Genomic DNA, 14,966 nt, shown 5'->3' on the forward strand with positions numbered 1-14,966 from the left:
TAGCTCTTGTAGACCAGGCTGGTCTCGAACTCACAGAGATCCGCCTGCCTCTGCCTCCCAAGTGCTGGGATTAAAGGCGTGTGCCACCACCGCCCGGCGGCTTTTTTGTTTTTTAAGATGGTGTCTCTGCCAGGGGATAGTGGCACACACGTATTTATTTATTTATTTTGAGGCAGAGTTTCTCTGTATCTGGCTGTCCTGAAATTCACTCTATGGACCAGGCTGGACTTGAAATCACAGAACTCCACCTGTCTCTGCCTCCCTGAGTGCTGGGATTAAAGGATTGAGCCTCCACCACCTGGTTTGTGGTGCAGACATTTTTTTTTTTCTTTTTATGTTTTTCGAGACAGGGTTTCTCTGTAGCTTTGGAGCCTGTCCTGGAACTAGCTCTTATAGACCAGGTTGAGATCTCTCAAACTCACAGAGATCCTCCTGCCTCTGCCTCCCAAGTGCTGGGATTAAAGGTGTGAGCCAACACCACCCGGCTGAAAATAATGTTTTTTTTTTTTAAATTTGTTTATTTAATATATATACACTTTCCAGGAGACAGTGCCCGATCTCATTACAGATGGCTGTGAGCCACCATATGGTTGCTGGGAATTGAACTCAGGACCTCTGGCAGAGCAGTCAGTGCTCTTAACCTCTGAGCCGTCTCTCCAGCCCTGAAAATAATGTTTTAAAAAGAGAAGCTGGTGATGGGCATGGTGGTGGGTGCCTTTGAGTCCAGCACTCAGGAGGCAGAGGCAGGCGGATCTCTGTGAGTTCGAGGCCAGCAGGTCTACATACTGAGTTCCAGGACAGCCAGGGCTCTGTATAAAGATGTCTCAATCTAGCCGGGCGGTGGTGGTGCACGCCTTTAATCCCAGCACTCGGGAGGCAGAGGCAGGCGGATCTCTGTGAGTTCGAGACCAGCCTGGTCTACAAGAGCTAGTTCCAGGACAGGCTCCAAAACCACAGAGAAACCCTGTCTCGAAAAACCAAAAAAAAAAAAAGATGTCTCAATCTCCACCCCCACTGCCCAAAAAAAGAGAAAGCTAGGGAGGGAGAGGGAGTTAGAGTGGGAAGGCGGTGAGCGGATTAGGGTGCATGCACCATGCCTAATGACCTGCTTTTGGTGCCGGACTCACGTGGGAGGAGGGAACTCACTCCTGGAGGTGATCCTCTTATCTGTCTCACAAAATACAAGTTAACTAAAATGTAATAAAAAGTTAAAAAGAAATAAGTAAATAAATCACTCTTTAGTTTTCATGGGTGGTTCTGACAAAAGCTTATAAATTCTTTCCCCCCATTTTTTTTTTTTGTATCAGGGTTTTTATTTTTATTTATTTATTTTTTTATCCAAAATGTGTTTATTGGGATGGTTCCCACTCATCTCGAATCTGGTGCTTTTCAGTGCTGCTTCCTCCTGAAGGAGCATCCTTCTGTCAGTCTTGCTTTCCCGCCTGTAGGCTGACAGAGGACAGTGGAGCAGCCGACACACAGGACTACCGTCTGTGCATGGCTAAAGACCGTGGTGATTTTATAGCATCCTGGGCACTTCACATCCATAAAGTAGGAATTGGGGCTCTGCACCAGGCGCTTTTTCTTGTGTTTCCTCTTTTCCTCCTCTGGAGAGGGATGAAGGAGATCCTTTGCGAGAGGCATGTTCTCGTAGGGAGGTCGTCACCGCCGGAAAGGCTGTATCAGGGTTTTTAATTCTAAGCAAAGTATTCTGTCTGCTCACATCTTCAGTATTTTAGCCATCATAAGGTCTCATGTAGCCCTGGATGGCCTGGAACTCTCCACCAAAGTAGGTTGACTTCAGACTTGCGATGATCATCTTGCTTCTGTCTCCTGTGTGCTGGGATTGCAAGTCTATGCCACCATACCTGAACTTTAGAGGAGATTCAAGGGCAGGACCGGCCAGTGAGGAAAACCAGAAAAGACTCAAGGTCTGTGCTACAGCCTGAAATGTAATGAGCTGCGAGAGAAGAGTTAGAAGGGAAACTGAGGCCCAGAAAGTAGTGAAATGCTTTGCTTAGCATGCACAGGCTCTGGGTTTGACCAGTCCCCAGGATCGTTAAGAACAAGGGGAGAGGGGTGGAGAGATGGCTTCTTGGTTAAGGTGGTTAAGAGTCCTGGTTGCAGCTGGGCGCATCCCTTTAATCCCAGCACTTGGGAGGCAGAGATAGGTGAATCTCCGTGAGTTCGAGGCCAGCCTGGTCTACCAAGTGAGTTCTAGGACAAGCTCCAAAGCTACAGAGAAACCCTGTCTCGAAAAAGACAAAACAAAACAAACAAGAAGAGTACTGATTGCTGTTCCAGAGGACCCAGGTTCAATTCCACATTATAGCTAGCAACTGTCTGTGACTCCCAAGATTTTACAACCTCACATGAACATACATGCAGGCAAACACACCAATGCACAGAAAATAAAAAGTAAATAAGTTACAAAAAAATAGTGAGCTAGTGGTGTTTGTACATGATTGTAGTTCTAGCTATTGAGGAGGCTGAGTCCAGATAATCACATGATCATACAAATTTGAGACTGGCCTGGGCAATACATAGAGACCTTGCCTCAAATAAATAATTTAGGCTGGTGAAATGGCCTGGGTAGTTTGGCGGGACAGCCTACAGCTTGTCCTCTGACCTCCAAAGTTTTACTATGTCATGTACCTACACTAATACAAATGCAATAAATGAATAAATTAATCAATAAGATAACCGGAATAGTTAGTTGTGTGTGATGGTCAATATGGCTTGTCAATTTGGCAGGATCTAGAATCAGCTAGGAGTCCAATCTCTGGACTTGTCTGGACTGAAGTTTCTAGATTGGGTTAATTGAGGTGGGAAAACCTATCTACCAGTGAGCGGCACCACTCAGTCTCCTGGATAAAACGGTAAAGTGAGCTGAGCGCCAGCACGCATCCCTCTCTACGTCCTGAGTGTGGACTAAAAGTGACCAACTACACCAGGCTCCTGCTGCCGCATGGACTGCACCTTCTCAGAGCCAAAACAAGCCCCGTCTTTCCTAATGAATTGTTTCTCAGCCGGGCGGTGGTGGCGCAGGCCTTTAATCCCAGCACAAGAGGCAGGGAAATCTCTGGAGTTCAAGGCCAGCCTGGTCTAAGAGAAGACACTAGTGTCAGCACAGGCACTAAAGCTACAGAGAAACCTTGTCTCAAAAAAACAAAAATGAACAAAAAAATGTTTCTGTAAGTTTTTTTTTTTTTTTTTTTTTTTTTTTTCCAGCAAAGAAAAAGGTAAAAGAACAAGTAGCTGAGCAGAGGTGGCTTACTCCTTAACCCCAGCAGTCGGGAGGCAGGGGCAGGCAGATCTCTATGAGTTCGAGGACAGCCTGGTCTACATAGCGAGTTCCAGGACATCCAGGGCTACACAGAGAAATCCTGTCTTGAAAAAAAACAATAAAAGAAAGCAGATAGAAAGCTGGGCATGGTAGCTCACACCTGTAGTCCTTATACCTGAGAGATTGAAACAGGAGGGTTACCACGAGTTGGAGGCCCGGTGCGCTACTGAGTTCCAGGCTGATCTCCAGAATGAGAATAGGTTGTGTGTATTTTGAGTGTTGTTGTTGGGACGTATTTTTATCATTTCAATTTTTCACCGTGCTCCACCAGGGGGCAGGTCGACCAAGTATATTAATCTCCCAACGCGCTTCTTTTCAAAGGGATTTGGATACTTAGGGCGCTCAACGCTGACACTAATGTTCTAAGAACCTTTATCTCAAATTCAAAAAGACTTTGAATAGCGCCTCAGCTGCTTTTTTTTTTTTTTAATCAATTTCCAGTGGCGCCTCCATCTCCACCCTTATTGGCAAATTCTTTCCCGCTTCCTCTAATCTCTTTAAAATTCCTCTTTCCACTTCGGTCGAAAGAGAGGAAAGACAGCTAGCCAAAGACAGCGGAAAGGTCTATGGAGACGGTCTCGCCGAGGCTGGAGGAGCAGCGCCCGGACCTCGGGAACTGGACAGGCCTCTCCACTGGCGAAGAGGGGTGGAGCCCTGAACAGGGCCGCCTCTCTTCTTTCCCGGGGCCTGGGCGGAGAGGGAGGAAAACTTCCTGGCTGGGACTCTGGCGGTTTTTGCCTGCCAGCTCTCCGATCCCGCCTACCAGTATTGGCTCTTCCCGACCCCTCCCCCGGCGCCCCCAGAGTCCGCCATGGCCAAAGCCTACGACCACCTCTTCAAGTTACTGCTGATCGGGGACTCGGGGGTGGGCAAGACCTGTCTAATTATTCGCTTTGCAGAGGACAACTTCAACAGCACTTACATCTCCACCATCGGTGAGCCCCCAGACTGTATCCCAGACCCATCCCCTGCCCCCGCCCACCCTCCTGAATGAATAGGGACCCTACTTTTTGATCCTCTTGGAGTAAAGCATTAGCTTCCTGTCTCTCGACCACTGTCCCAGACCCCATCCCCCATAATGTCCCTGACTAACTCTCAAAACTTCTAACCTTTCTGAGGCCTCCAGGTAGCTCCAGTTGCTGCCACCCCTCCCGTTCTTGGTAATAGCCCCCTGGTCTCCCCAGATCCATATAGACTCTTGTCATTCCCCCACACCGCATCCTTCACCGCATCCATCTAAACTCTAGATTCGTTCCCAATTCTTCACAATTTCGCTTTCCCCCTGCTTCCCAATTCTGTTGTTCTCCTTCTGATCCACAGGGCTTTAGACTTCCCCTGCACCCTCCTCCCTTTCTAATCCTCTTCCCAGTCCCCCCCCCACCCCCCCTTAACAGGGCACTGCAGAGAGTGGCCGAGTGCCGCGGGTGAGGAAGATGGAAGTGAGGGCCCTTGGGGTCTCTGAGTAAGCTTCCTGACTCATGCTTGTCTCTGGGGCCCCGAAGAGCCCCGGGAGATCTGCCCAGACTTCCAGTAAAAAGAGTGGCCTTTCTTTTTTCTCCCTCTTCATCTTTATCTCCTCTTGACGGAGACTCTCAAGTCTGGTGATAAAGGGAAAGAAAGAAACCGCTTCTCCCAATAAACTGATTCCCCAGAGGAATCTTATGGAGCCCCAGTTCGTCCATTCCAAGCCTGGCCCACTAGTTAAGTCACAGAGACGTGAATCAGCTGCCTTTTCCGTTCCTCTTTACCCTGGAGGGCGAGCTGGCTGGTTGGAGGACCAATAGTCTGTGTGTGTTGGGGGAGGGGAAGACTGGGAAAGTGAGATCGGTTGGAAGTGAAAGCTGTCGGGGGCACGCTTTTAAGCCCCTAAAGAGCATTTCATCACTTCTCCGAAACGTCATAAATTCTAAGGACAAACAGTGTGCTTACTATAGGAATAAAGCTTTGGGAAAGTTCTCCCTGTTTACACATCCAACAAGGTCACCCCAAGTGTCTGCCCGGCAGAGTTCCCGGCGCAGCCCCCGCCCCTCCCACCACACTTTTCACATTCGTACACATAGTCACCTGGCCTCACGCCTTTCGCTCCAGGAATCGATTTCAAGATCCGAACTGTGGAGATTGAGGGGAAGAGGATCAAACTGCAAGTCTGGTAAGTCAGCTCCCCAGCTCCCTAGATCAGGTTGCCATGTGGGCCTGCCCTGCACCCACACCTGCCCCTTCATTCCTCATTTCTTCTTCCTAACTTTTTCTCTTTCCAGTTCTCCTTCTTCTCTGCCTCCTCCTCCTCCTCCTCCTTCTTCTTTTGGTTTTTCGAGACAGGGTTTCTCTGTATAACAGCCCTAGCTGTCCTGGAACTCACTCTGTAGACAGGCTTACTTCAAACTCACAGGGATACACCTGCCTCTACCTCCCAACTGCTGGGATTAAAGGTGTTTAATCTCTTTTCGATTTTATTTTTTGGTTTTTGAGACAAAGTCTTCTGTAGCCCAGGCTGGCCTGGAACTCACCATGTAGCTGAGAATGACCTTCAGCTCCTGATCCTGCTGTTTCTGTCTTCCATGTCCTGGGATTACTGGCATGTGGCACCATGTCGGTCTTTCTGTTTTGCTTTATTTCTTTCCCTTTTTATTCTGTCCAGTACACCTCCTAATTTATCTGTCCTTCCATTTCTGTCCCTGGTGTCCCACTTTTAGTTTGTTTGTGTTTTTTCCTCACCCAGAGCATTCTTTTTTTGTTTTGTTTTGTTTTGTTTTTTTTTTGTTTTTTTGAGACAGGGTTTCTCTGTGGTTTTGGAGCCTGTCCTGGAACTAGCTCTTCTAGACCAGGCTGGTCTCGAACTCACAGAGATCCGCCTGCCTCTGCCTCCCAAGTGCTGGGATTAAAGGCGTGCGCCACCACCGCCCGGCACCCGGAGCATTCTTTGGACTTGAAAACAAACATCTTTTGAGCTATGATGTAGAAACAGGTTCTAAATGCTTAAAAAAAAAAAAAAAAAAAAACAAGTTCCAGAATTATAAATTTGATTTGCAGTCAATTGCTTTCTCTAAGTTTTAGAGAGCAACTTTATCTCAGCCTGGTCTACATGGTGAATTTCAGAAAAGTCAAGGTTGCGTAGAGAGACCCTGTCTATAATAATAATAATAAAACTTAAACATTTTAGAGAGCACAGGACGTCACATTCAGAGGTGTGGCCTTGCTGTTGTAAGGAGGTGGAGACACTACAGATGTGGAGACACTGCAGGTGTACAGACACTGCAGGTGTACAGACACTGCAGGTGTAGAGGCGCTGCAGGTGTGGAGATGCTGCAGGTGTGGAGGCACTGCAGGTGTAGAGACGCTGCAGGTGGAGATGCTGCAGGTGTATAGATGCTACAGGTGTGGAGGCGCTGCAGGAGAACAGACGCTGCAGGTGTATAGATGCTGCAGGTTTGGAGGCACTGCATGTGTCTGCAGGTGTGGAGGCGCCGCAGGTGTGAAGACACTGCAGGTGTATAGACGCTGCAGGTGTGGAGGCACTGCAGATGTAGAGACGCTGCAGGTGTGGAGATAGATGTTGGAGGTGTATAGACGCTGCAGGTGTGGAGGTGCTCCAGGTGTATTGATGCTGCAGGTTTGGAGGCGCTGCATGTGTCTGCAGGTGTGGAGGCGCCGCAGGTGTGAAGACACTGCAGGTGTATAGACACTGCAGGTGTGGAGGCCCTGCAGGTGTGGAGGTGCAGCAAGGGTGGAGATGCTGCAGGTGTGGAGGTGCTGCAAGGGTGGAGATGATGCAGGTGTGGAGATGATGCAGGTGTGGAGATGATGCAGGTGTGGAGGCGCTGAGGCTTTTGCTGAAGCATTGTGGTGTGGCAGATAAACAGCAGCAGATGGGGTCTAAACCCTGTTCGGCTTGACCTTCATCAGTTACCCAGCCTCCCCACATTTGTTTCATTTATAAAATGGGGACAATGAGACATGCTTCACAATGATACAGTGAGGGTTAGATAGGATCTCACACACACACACACACACACACACACACAAAGTGATATTCAGGACAGTGCTTGGCGTCTATGAGTAAACAAGAGACATCCTGTTTCCCAGGCCTGCAGCTCTGAGTAGCAGCCCTACTGTCCTTGGTCCGTTTCTCCTTTACTGTTTCCTGACTCTTTTTCTTTCAGCTCCACCCCCAGTGCTGCAAAAGCTAAGCTCTTAGGAAAAGACTTTCCCTCCCTCTTGGAGCTTCTTGCTTCCATTTCACCCTGTGAAAACTTCTGCTTCAGGGACACGGCTGGCCAAGAACGATTCAAGACAATAACTACAGCCTATTACCGAGGCGCCATGGTATGAGTGTGGGTATGGACATGGGCTAAAGTCATGGTTTCGTGAGTACGGAGGGTGACGAGCATGGGGTAGGGGATGAAGGAGGGTAAAGTGTGTTGTAGCGAGCCCCATAGGGCCTGTGTTTAGACCCATGGGTGGGACTGGGAAGGGTCACTTAGAGAACAGTAGAAAGCTAACGGGAATATGGTCCCAGGTGAAATCTGTCATCCCTTAGGGTATTATCCTAGTATATGACATCACAGATGAAAAATCCTTCGAGAATATTCAGAACTGGATGAAAAGCATCAAAGAGGTGAGACACCTCCAAAAGAGATGGGGGAGCAAGGTACTCCTAAATGGATGTGAGAATGGGCAGGATTCAACTTTAATTAATTTATTTAAATTTATGTGTGTGGGTGTTTTGTCAACATATGTACACCTGCGAACCAGGTGCCCTCAGAGGTCAGAGGGAGTGGTGGACCCCTGGGACTTTAGTGATACATGGCTGTGAGCCACCAAGTGGATGCAGGGAATTGAACTCAGGTCCTCTGGGAGAACAGTCTGTGTTCTTAACTGCTAAAGCCTTCTCTCCAGTCCCAACTGCTCCTTTTTTGTTCTTTCTTCTCAAGACAAAATCTCACTCTGTAGCCCCAGCTGTTGTGCAACTCACTGTGTATCCCAAACTTGAACTCACAGCCGTCCTTCTGCCTCAGCTTTTCAAGTGCAGAAGTTATAGGTGTGAGTCACGTGAGAAAGTCAGCTTTTTCTTGTTCTGCTCTGGTCTTCAGAACGCTTCTGCTGGCGTGGAGCGTCTTCTGCTGGGGAACAAGTGTGACATGGAGGCCAAGAGGAAGGTGCAGAAAGAGCAGGCAGACAAGGTGAGGGGCAGAGGACCCGGCTGTTTGCCTCAGACCAGGAGAACCAGCATGAGCAGGGATTGCTGAATACTTTGCTTCTGCCCTTCATCCAGCTCTCTCCTTCCCTCCTCACCCCCTACAGTTGGCTCGAGAGCACGGAATTCGATTTTTTGAGACAAGTGCCAAATCCAGTATGAATGTGGATGAGGTGAGATTCACCTTCCAAGACATAAAAGTCCTAATAGTTTTACACTCTCCTCCAATCTGTCCTAACCAGTTTCCCCTTTAGGCTTTCAATTCCCTGGCACGTGACATCTTGCTCAAGTCGGGAGGCCGGAGATCGGTGAGTTGGTTCTACTTGCTAGATACCACTGTGTGTGTCTGCAAGAACTGCAGTGCACAGATGCAGACCCCAGACCCCAGCACTGAGGGGTGGGAGCAGGAGGAGCAGGAGGTCAAGGCCATCCTCAGCTACTCTATCTAAACAAAAACCCACGGGGGGAGGGGGGGCAGCACGGGACTGGACTATAGGACGCCTTTTATCCCATCACTCAGGAAGCAAAAGCAGGTGAATCTCTGTGAGTTCGAGGCCAGCCTGGTCTACAGAGTGAGTTCCAGGACAGCCAGGTCTACACAGAGAAACCCTGTCTCAATAAATAAATAAACAAGTAAATAAGCAGGCCAGTTGAAGAGGAGGAGGAACAATGCCAGGGTTTCTCATAAAGGCGAGATTGCCTTGAGTTTATAGGCTCTTACTCCAGGCACCCCTTCACACACTGACCCTTCTTCTACCTTCCTGGCTCTAGGGAAACAACGGCAAGCCCTCCAGCGCTGACCTGAAACCATCTGACAAGAAAAACACCAACAAGTGCTCCCTGGGCTGAAGTGGAGTCCTTGCCTCCTCCCCACAGTGCTCCCTGGGCTGAGGGACAGTCCTTGCCTCCTCCCCACAGTGCTCCCTGGGCTGAAGGGGAGTCCTTGCCTCCTCCCCACAGTGCTCCCTGGGCTGAGAGACAGTCCTTGCCTCCTCCCCACAGTGCTCCCTGGGCTGAAGGACAGTCCTTGCCTCCTCCCCACAGTGCTCCCTGGGCTGAAGGACAGTCCTTGCCTCCTCCCCACAGTGCTCCCTAGGCTGAAGGACAGTCCTTGCCTCCTCCTCGCACTGAACCTGGAGGCTAGACCTGAGAGAGGTGGGCTGTGGGGTTGGCTGCACAGGGGAGAAACCTGTGAGACCTAGAGGGGCAGATGAACTGGTGATCAGGAGAACGAGGATGAAGAAAAGGAAGAAAGGGGCAGGGGAGAGGAGGGGAAAGGAATCAAGGATGGGAAAGGTGAAAAGGGTTTGAGAAGAGGAAAGAAAGAATAATGGTCTCAGGTCCTGGACTGTCCTTGGGTTCAAAGTCAAACATTAATGTAAATATGTTGATTTCTCCATTACTGGTTCAGGTTTAGGGCCCAGAGAGGCTGGCTCAGCACTGCTCTGGAGGTCGCTCGCTCATGCATGGTCTTTGTTGGTATTAAAGGCCACTGTTTTACATGGATGTTCCGCTGTTTTACATCACATGACTTATATTCTGTCAGACTGCTCTCCACTCAGATCCAGTTCTTGTCACTTCAAGATGCTGCTTCACCTGCACCTGCCTGGGTTCCCCTTCCTTGCCCCTACCCCCCTTAACTGGCAATAAAATGGCAAGGAGAAGCCTGGCAGTGGTGGCCCAGCTTCAATCCCAGCACTAGAGAGGCAGAGGTAGGTGGCTTTCTGTTAGTTCAAGGCCAATCTGGTCTATAGAGTGATTTCCAGGACAGCCAGGGTTACACAGAGAAAACCTATCTTGAAAACAAAACAAAAAAAATAACCTGAGCCGGGCGATGGTGGCGCACGCCTTTAATCCCAGCACTCGGGAGGCAGAGGCAGGCGGATCTCTGTGAGTTCGAGACCAGCCTGGTCTACAGAGCTAGTTCCAGGACAGTCTCCAAAGCCACAGAGAAACCCTGTCTCGAAAAACCAAAAAAAAAAAAAAAAAAAAAAAAAAAAAATAACCTGGCCGGGCGGTGGTGGCGCACGCCTTTAATCCCAGCACTCGGGAGGCAGAGGCAGGCGGATCTCTGTGAGTTCGAGACCAGCCTGGTCTACAAGAGCTAGTTCCAGGATAGGGTCCAAAACCACAGAGAAACCCTGTCTCGAAAAACCAAAAAAAAAAAAAAAAATAACCTGGCAAGCCAATTTCTTTTAGCAAAAACGGTGTGCTACAGCCAGACTGGACATTCACTTAGTTTTTGTTCTAATGCAAGGGGTGACCTATTCTGCCTCACCCCACCTGTGAGAGCTCAGCTTCACACTCTTCAAAATATTCCTCAAGCTGGGCAGTTGGTGATGCATGCCTTTAATCCCAGCACTCAGGAGGCTGAGGCAGGCAATTCTCTGTGAGTTCTAAGTCAGCCTGGTCTACAAGAGCTAGCTCCAGGATAGGCTCTAAAACTACAGAGAAACCCTGTCTTCAAAAACAAAACAAATAGATTCCTCAAAAAGGAAATGAGAGAAAGAGGGAAAGGGTCAGCTGCGCATGCAGACCAGCGAGTACTGGAAATGCCGCAAGGGTTTTTTGTTGTCCACCACCCCAACCCTTTGGTTTGTCTGAGACAGGGTTTCTCTGTATAACAGTAGCCCTAGCTGTCCTGGAATTCACTCTGTAGACCAGGCTGGCCTTGAACTCACAGAGATCTCTGCCTCCCTGGTACTGGGATTAAATGTGCACTACCACTACCGCCTGACCAGCAAGGCTTTTTGTAAACAAAGTTTTACCAGGTCAGTAAAGAGATTTGGATTCCTTGCTATATAGTTTTATGAGGTGGGGGAGATTTGTGAAATATTGGCCATTCATGGGCTAGCCATCTTTTAATATAAAGACGAAAACCAACTTTTCTCACAGTTTGAAGGGAGGAAGAGACATGGGAGAGATTCACATATTTATCAGTATTTTCTGAGCATCTGCTCTATGACAGACAATAAGTGATTGCTAACAGTTTTTTGGTGGCACATGTAAGCAGAGGAATAGACAAAATCTTGGTTTTTCGAGACAGGGTTTCTCAGTAGCTTTGGAGCCTGTCCTGGAACTAGCTCTTGTAGAACAGGCTGGCTTTGAACTCACAGAGATCCACCTGCCTCTGCCTCCTGAGTGCTGGGATTAAAGGTGTGCGCCACCACCGCCCAGCCAGGAATAGACAAAATCTTAAAAGAAAGACACTCTTATTAGTTTTTTTTTTTAATATTTATTTATTATTTATTATGTATACAATAGTCTGTGTGTATGCCGAAGGCCAGAAGAGGGCACCAGACCTTATTGCAGATGGTTGTGAGCCACCATGTAGTTGCTGGGAATTGAACTCAGGACCTTTGGAAGAGCAGGCAATGCTCTTAACCACTGAGCCATCTCTCCAGCTCCCATTAGGTTTTGTTTTTAAGTTTTGGTTTTTGCTTGGCATGGTAGTTCATGTCTTTAATCTTGGTGCTCAGTAGGCAGGTGAATCTCTGTGAGTTCTACGTCAGCCAGGACTATAATAGTGAGACCTATCTAAAAATAAAGGTTTTTTTTTTTTTAAATAAATGAGGTTTTATTTTTATTATTGTATTACATGTGTGACTGTGTAATGTGGAGAACAGCTCTTGAGGGCAATGTGCTCCTCCCACTGGGTCCCAGGAACGGGACTCAGGTCATCAGGCCTGCACGGCCAACACTTACCTAAGGAGCAGTCTCATCTCTCATCTTTTGGATTTCGTGCAATTTTGTGTCTTCACTACTTTTCCATTGCAGTAAAGGGGCACCATGACCAAGGCATTAAAGAGAAGTTTATCGGGGGCTTGCTTATCACCCCAAAGGGTTAGAGTCCATGGTCATTATGGTGGGGAACGTGGAAGAAGCAGGACAGAGACAGTTAACTGGAAATGGTGTTGGCATTTGAAACCTTAAAGCCAACCCCAGTGACACGTCCTTCAACAAGGCCACACCTCTGAATCCTTCTCAAACATTCTCAGTCAGAGCATCTCACTGGGTCTCACCTGTAGACCAGGCAGACTAGCCCTGAGCTTGTAGTGGTCCTTGTGACATAAACAACACTTAACTCCTGAAAAATAAAGGAGATAAAACTACTGACACACAGAAGTACAACCAGCCAGTCAGTGGTGTGCATGCCTTTGCCTTTAATCCCTGCACTTGGTATGCAGAGACAAGCAGATTTGAGTGTGAGGCCAACCTGGTCTACAGAGTGAGTTCTAGGATATGCTCCAAAGCTACAGAGAAACCCTGTCTCAGGGGGAATAAAAAAAAAAGTACAACCAGAATATTCAGTTTAGATGTACTGTCCTTATCTATATTTTACCACCCTCTTTCCCACATACCTCCCTTCCCTTGAGGCAAGGTTTCCCTGCATAGCCTAGTTTGCCTCATATTCATGGGATACCCTACCTCAGCTATGTATCTTAGCCTGGATTACACAGTGAGATGCAATCTTTTTATTTTATTTTTTCTCTGAGACAGGTTATTAGCTATGAAGCCTGACAGAACCTCTGTAAATGCCTGATGTGGTGTCACATCTATAAACAGCACTCCAAAATGACATGAGAGCTGGAGACAGGAGAATCGCCAGGAAGCCCACAGGCCAGCTAGCCTGGGGTAGAGAGCGCAGCAGCAGCAGCAGCAGCAGCAGCAGCGAAAGATCCTGCCTTAGGGAGGTGGCTAAGAGGTTAAGAGCACTGGTTGCTCTTCCAAGAGTCCTGAGTTCAATTCCCAGCAGCCACATGATGGCTCTAAATCATCTATAATGAGATCTGGCACCTTCTTCTGGACTGTAGGCATACATGCAGGTAGAACACTGTATATATAATAAATCCAAAAAATAATAAATAAATAAATAAATAAATAAGTGAAAAGAAGCTGGACAGTGCTGGCATAAGTCTGTAAATCACAGCACTTGGGAGACAGAGGCAGATGGGTGTCTGAATTTGAGGCCAGCCTGGTTTACAGAGGGAGTTCCAGGTCGGCCAGGGCTACACTTGTCTCAAAAACAAAGCAAAAAAAAAAAAAAGTGAAAAAAAACTTCTAGAAAATTGTCTTTGGACCTCCACAAGCACAGCATGGCACAAAAGTGTAGTGGGAGCTGCGGGCTGTGTTCCTGCCGCCCCAGCTCCTGGTCGTCTGGCTAGCTTATGTCCCAAAATAACAACACACAAACTCTATTCATTTAAACACTGCTTGGCCCATTTCTATTTATGTGTGTAGCACCCCAAGGTGCGCTTACCTGGAAGATTCTAACCTACGTCCATCCTGGGTCGGAGCTTCATCCCTCTGCTCTAGAGAGGGGAGCATGGCGTCTGCCTCTCAGAGGAGCTGCCCTGCATCTGAGCTCACTTCTTCTTCCTCCCAGCATTCTGTTCTGTTTACTCCACCCACCTATGTTCTAACCTATGAGGGCCAAGCAGTTTATTTTTAACCAATGACCTTCCTCCATCACAAAAGCACTCATTTACAGACTTATATGAACATACACAAGATAAAAATACATGTATATATATATTTTGGAGACAAGGATCTCACTAACCATATCTGCCTGTCTCTGGCTCTTGAGTGCTGGGGTTAAAGGTGTGCACCACCATGCCCAGCTCTAAAAATACATTTAAAATTATTCAAATTCTTTATAAAAAAATCAAAAACCCGTCTCAAAAACTTGCAAATCTCCTTCCCCTTGGGGCCAGAGATCAACAATAGTGTGTTGTAATATGATAGCCAAATGCTTTACAGTGTTTTGCAGTGGGTGGGGTGGGGGACGAAAATGACAACACACATTTAGCTTGTCAGCCTTCCTAAGTGTCATGGGCAATTCTACTAGAGTTAAAGAAGAAAATCGCTTCCTGGGGCAGAGTTGTCTCAGCAGCTTCCTGGAGGAGGACAAAGAAAAAAAGAGCCACTCAGTTTAAGCCTGAAAAGACAAGCGGCCACGTGGTGAGGACAGGAGGTTTAGGAAGAGAGAGAAGCCCCACTGTTAGGGAACTCTGCTTAGAACAGAGGTAGAAGAAGAGGCAGAGGCGTAGTTACTCTCTCTCAGTAATACAGAAAATCAGGATAAATTCCAAAGCAACGTGGCTGTGCCTGTGAGCTACTACCTGGATGAGGTTCCTTTATTTTCTCTGAGACAGGATTTCTCTGTGTATCTCTGGCTGTCCTAGAACTCACTCTGTAGACCAGGCTGGCCTCGAACTCACGAACTCACAGAGATCTGTCTCCCTCTGCCTCCTGAGTGCTAGGATTAAAGGCTAAATACTTTTTAAAATGAAACATTTTGGTCTACACCAAATTTGGAATTATATTTATTAGTTTTTGAGATGGATTCTCATGTACCTTGGAAATGGCACTCAGGATGCAGAAGAGAGAGTGCAGTCAGGGATACATATCAGGACCCTGTGACTT

The 14,966-nt window shown here is 47.8% G+C and overlaps 2 protein-coding genes across 3 annotated transcripts; one reads left to right on the top strand and one right to left on the bottom strand.

The window, feature by feature from the left end:
- Nucleotides 1-1,338: 1,338 nt before the first annotated feature.
- LOC130889709 (40S ribosomal protein S27) lies at nt 1,339-1,666 on the bottom strand. The gene has a single exon (XM_057793607.1). It carries the CDS (start codon nt 1,642-1,644, stop codon nt 1,390-1,392), a length of 255 nt encoding a protein of 84 aa, XP_057649590.1. The 5' UTR covers nt 1,645-1,666; the 3' UTR covers nt 1,339-1,389.
- A 2,197-nt stretch (nt 1,667-3,863) lies between these two features.
- On the top strand, nt 3,864-10,046 carry Rab13 (RAB13, member RAS oncogene family). 2 transcript variants are annotated; one of them, XM_057793492.1, is made up of 8 exons: nt 3,864-4,281; nt 5,435-5,495; nt 7,507-7,669; nt 7,884-7,961; nt 8,437-8,526; nt 8,648-8,713; nt 8,795-8,848; nt 9,312-10,046. In XM_057793492.1, exons 1-8 carry the CDS (start codon nt 4,158-4,160, stop codon nt 9,387-9,389), a joined length of 714 nt encoding a protein of 237 aa, XP_057649475.1. In that variant the 5' UTR covers nt 3,864-4,157; the 3' UTR covers nt 9,390-10,046. The 2 variants fall into 2 exon arrangements, with proteins under 2 accessions (XP_057649475.1, XP_057649476.1); XM_057793493.1 differs by having other exon boundaries at nt 3,870-4,281; nt 7,609-7,669.
- The last annotated feature ends 4,920 nt before the right edge of the window (nt 10,047-14,966 follow it).

This window comes from Chionomys nivalis, chromosome 18 (genome assembly GCF_950005125.1).
Source record: "Chionomys nivalis chromosome 18, mChiNiv1.1, whole genome shotgun sequence".
Taxonomy (NCBI): domain Eukaryota; kingdom Metazoa; phylum Chordata; class Mammalia; order Rodentia; family Cricetidae; genus Chionomys; species Chionomys nivalis.